This window comes from Balaenoptera borealis (genome assembly GCF_965194805.1).
Source record: "Balaenoptera borealis genome assembly, chromosome: 2".
NCBI classification, from domain to species: Eukaryota; Metazoa; Chordata; class Mammalia; order Artiodactyla; family Balaenopteridae; genus Balaenoptera; species Balaenoptera borealis.
This window is the reverse complement of record NC_138867.1, coordinates 165,681,341-165,685,653: the sequence shown is the minus strand read 5'-3', so window position 1 is coordinate 165,685,653 and position 4,313 is coordinate 165,681,341. Positions and strand designations below refer to the sequence as shown.

The 4,313-nt window shown below is 54.6% G+C and overlaps 1 protein-coding gene across 1 annotated transcript; it reads left to right on the top strand.

Annotated features, from left to right (window-relative positions):
• Positions 1-335: 335 nt before the first annotated feature.
• On the top strand, positions 336-3,812 carry LOC309623512 (transmembrane emp24 domain-containing protein 9-like; the record flags this gene model as incomplete). The annotated part of the gene is made up of 6 exons (XM_082380457.1): positions 336-420; positions 1,102-1,479; positions 1,899-1,999; positions 2,333-2,458; positions 3,027-3,173; positions 3,299-3,812. The coding sequence occupies 6 exons, from the start codon at positions 336-338 to the stop codon at positions 3,446-3,448; spliced, it is 987 nt and encodes a 328-aa protein (XP_082236583.1). The 3' UTR covers positions 3,449-3,812.
• Between the last annotated feature and the right edge of the window lie 501 nt (positions 3,813-4,313).

Here is a 4,313-nt window from a genome sequence, read left to right as displayed (position 1 = left end):
TCTTAGAGGACAGGAGACAGGTTTTACTCATATTCATGTCCAACATGTATCGTAAAGTCTTGCCCAGAGTTTGTGTGAGCAAATGCCTGCCGCTTATCACTGGATGACCTTGGGCAAGTTATTACTCAACCTCTCTTTGCCACTGCTTCCCCAGCTGTTAAACTGGAATCCTATTAGAGTCTACCTTATAGAGTTTTTAAAATATTAATTTAGTTAGTACGTTTAAAAGTGCTTAGAACAGTGGCTGGCACAGAAGAATAAAAAGTATTGTTATTTTCATCATCATTTTATATTACTGAATAAACCAATGAGCATCTATTATCATCAGGCACTAGATGGTGGAGGACTTCATCCCACCACCTGGGGAGGGCTACTGCTTTATATTGACGTTTGAGTATACACTGCCCTACTCAGAGCATCGTGAGCTTCGGAATTCCTGAGATTTGCTATTCCTGGGTCCCTGTCTTGTCATGTTGGCCCCACCCTCCCACACCTTTCAGTTGTGTATTCCCTTTCCTTTTCCAGTTGCATTCCTGCCGACTTCTTTCACCCGCCAGGCTCACTCACAGTCTTTTCTTTTGGTCCCACTGGATGAAGAGTCCCACCTGTGCAAGTGGGCCTGGCAGCTCCTGCCCCCTCAGTGATTCGGCCCAACTTACCTCCTCCCTCCATGTGACCATAAACTTTCTTCCCCTAGTCCCTTAACTGGCCTGCTGCTGTTAGGCAATTCTAGGTCTCTCCACCTAAATTGTTCTTGCTCCCTCGCTGCTCAGGGAGATTTTAACCATCCTTCAGAGCTTGAGTCAAACTTACCCCTTCCATAAAAGGGACATTTCTCCGTTCCTTTCCTGAACTACTACGTCAGCCTCTGAACCCCCCAGGGCTTCTCTGCAGTTCTCATTCTGTCTCACCATCACTTCTAACCTCCTCGAGGTTCAGGTCCAGGTCATGCCTGGACCTGCCCACACTCTCAACACCCATCTCAGGCAGCCGCTCTGCAAGTTTCAGAGGGCTAGTCCCTTCCTTCTTCTCTCTGAGGCTGTTACCACATCAGCAAGATGGGACTAAGAGCACCCGCCTCCTTGGGTTTCTGCGCGCATTAAGCGAGGCGGGGCAAGGAAAGCGCGGAACAGCGCCTCACTAGTGGGGTGGGAGCTCGCGTGGCCCCTCCGCAACGCGAGTCCGCGCGGGGGCTCCTGGGATTTGTAGTCCGTGCCCGAGTTTGCAGCCTCGCAGGCCCCGCACAGACAGCCTCGGACTCGGCTGGGAAGGTGGCGGGGGCCTGCGGGACGCGAGGCGTTGGGCCCGGGGCCGGCCCCGGGCAGGGATGGGGCCGAGCGAGGGCAGCCGGACTGCTGCCGCTGCTGCTGGGGCAGCTGCTGGCGCTCACGGGCGGCGGAGGCGCGTTCTACCTCAAGGTCAGCGAGCTGGAGGAGAAGTGCTTCATCCAGGAAATCCCCGATGGCACAGTGGTCATAGGTGCGCGCGAGCCTTGCCCTCCCCGCACCCAGAGTCCCGGCCTTGCCCTCCCCGCACTCAGAGTCCTGAGAGGGAATGGGGATGAGGCCCCGCGGGATCAGCTCAGGCCCATACCTCCCCTCTGCTGCCGGGGGTGGGCACGGGTGGGAAATGGGTGGACAGCAGTGTGGGCAAAGCACCCTCTCCGTTGCCTGCGCCGGAGTTGGGGGGCGCCGAGGAGGCAAGTCTGATCCAGACCCGGATGACAGCAGAAAAGCGGGGCAGGAGAGGGAAGGAGAGAGGCGGAGGGCTGTGGTGAAGCCCCGCAGACACCCGGCTCTTCCTGTTCCTCCCCCCGGCCCCCGTGACTCCTGGAGGTCCTGGGCGGGCTCTTGGTCGTGAGTGGGGATGGGAATGCATCCAGGCTGCCTCCCCATTAGGTAACTACAAGACCGAGCTATACGACCCCGCTACGGAAAAGTACCAGCCCTCCCCGCAGTGGATCAATTTGTTCGTTTTTGTGAAGGACCCCGAGAACAAGGTGAGGCAGGCCTTGACTCCCTGCAGCCCTCCCACCCCCACATCTCCAGCGTCATTGTCTAGTCCTCCCTAGTCCTCCATTTCTTAGAGGAGGGCTCATCTCCTCACAGGCAGGAGGGCTCAAGGAACGCCATGCTCTTTGCAATCTGTGGAGTATTGTGTACTAGCAGTGCTGGGATCTGAGATTTTCAAGCCCAAACTGATGCCATTTTCCTCACACCCTCCCTGCTGGCCTGGCCTGTGGGGGTCAGAACCTGGGATACCCCCAGAGTTCCTCTCCTAGAAGCAGGTTTCTGGTCAGCTTCTCTGTGCTCACGGAGGCTGTTTCCTCTAGAATCTACTGGCCCGTCAGTACGGCCCTCGGGGCAGCTTTACCTTCACCTCCCAGTCTCCTGGAGAGCACCAGATCTGCCTTCACCTCGAGTCCATCCGGTTCGCCCTCTTCTATGACGGCAAGCTGGTGAGTATGGAGGGGAAAGTCACCAACCCTTAACATCTCAGTCCCTTGCGTGAGAAGGGTTCAGTAGGCAGTGCCTCTTGAGGAGGCCTGGGCTTTCCATGAAGTAAGCATACAGAGGACAGGTCCTGAAGAATGAGAGGGGACCCAGGAGGGAGTCACTCTGACTTAAAATCATCTCTCGGCTCCCTGCCATCCCTAGAATAAAGACCAAGCTTCATAATGTGAAATTCAGAGCTGTCCAGCAGCTGAATGCTCCCAGGCTCTTCATTACCACCTCCCACTGACATGGAACTCCTAGGAGCTGCTTGTCTCAAACACTGAGTCACACACATTTTGTTCTGCACATTTTGTTCTGTCCCTTCTGTCTTTTGGACATGGAACTCCATGTAAGCAGGGCCTTGATCTGGTGTTTTGGCACCTGGAGCAGAGCTAGTCCCCACATCAATGAGTGTGAGGCACTGAACTGCTCAGTTCAGTCAGGCCCAGACTGGCGTGTGGAAGCTGGGTTTCTGGCACGTGCGTGGAGCTGAGCTCCCTGACCCCCACCCTTGGCTCCTCTGCTCCCCAGGCCATTCACTTGGACATGCAGTTGGGTGAACACACCAATGATTATACGGAACTTGCAGCCAATGACAAGCTGACCCTGCTGCATCTGCGCATACAGCAGCTGGTGGAGCAAGTGGAGAAGATCCAGAAGGAGCAGGAGTACCAGAGGGTGAGGGGCTGGGCTGGGCCAGTTGGGACAGTGGATGTGTAACCTCCCAGGGAGTGGCTCTTTCAGCTCTTCCCCTGGGGGTCAATTCAGTTCTAGCCACGCCTTCCTGTTGTCCCCTCACACAGTGGCGAGAAGAGCGCTTCCGGCAGACCAGCGAGAGCACCAACCAGCGGGTGCTGTGGTGGTTCATTCTGCAGACCTTCATCCTTGTGGCCACTGGCATCTGGCAGATGCAGCACCTCAAGAGCTTCTTTAAAGCCAAGAAGTTGGTGTAGATGAGCCCCAGAGACCAGAGGCTTAGCCCCCACTCATTCCCCTTCTGCTGAATAATGGGAAGTGGCCTGACCTGGTCTGTCTCCTGGCTTCTCCCACCCCTCCCAACCCTGAGGGACTTCCTTGTTACTGGTGTGGGGGTGGGGCGGGGGGACAGAGGACCTCTTTAAACTGGTTTCTCAGCCAGGACTTGGGAGAGAATGGGTTTCCAGCTGGAGACATGTGGGTGGGAGGAGCTGTAGGCTCCTTTGTTGCTCTGTGAGGCTGAGCAGGAGTGGGGTGAGTGTTACCCCAACCCCCATGTTAAACAGGATGGGTGAACTAAGAGTGAATATAAATTATAACTGTCAAATTTTCTGACCTAAACATTTATTGCCTCCTACTCTGCAATTCATTATATGTGTCCAATCAGATGTTAATATTTGAGGCCCTGCATGCATTAGTGGGGGACTGATCCCAAAATGGATGAGGTGAAGAATACTTTTACCCCAGAAGCCTTAGCAACCTGTGGAACCTTTTCCAGAAAAGTCCAATTTGGGCCCATCTTTTGGGTAACCTGAGTGCTGATGGTGATCCTGTGCCCAACCCGCCTTCTCTCTCTCTGGGCTCTGGTCAGGCTCATGTGCTATCCTATTCCAATCACCTGGACTGCTGGGTTCTTCAAGGAGTCTGAAGGGCACCTCTGTCGTCCTGCTATTTTTCAGTTGACCTCTGTCTCTTTTTATGATGCCATTGGTTAATCCTTTCAGGAGATGCCTAAAGATTCCAAGTCAATGTTTCCATTACATTCAGCATCTCCTGTAACTCAACCTTCACAAGTGCACACAGGTGTAGATGCCCCCCATTGCTTCTGCCTGATCTAGTCCA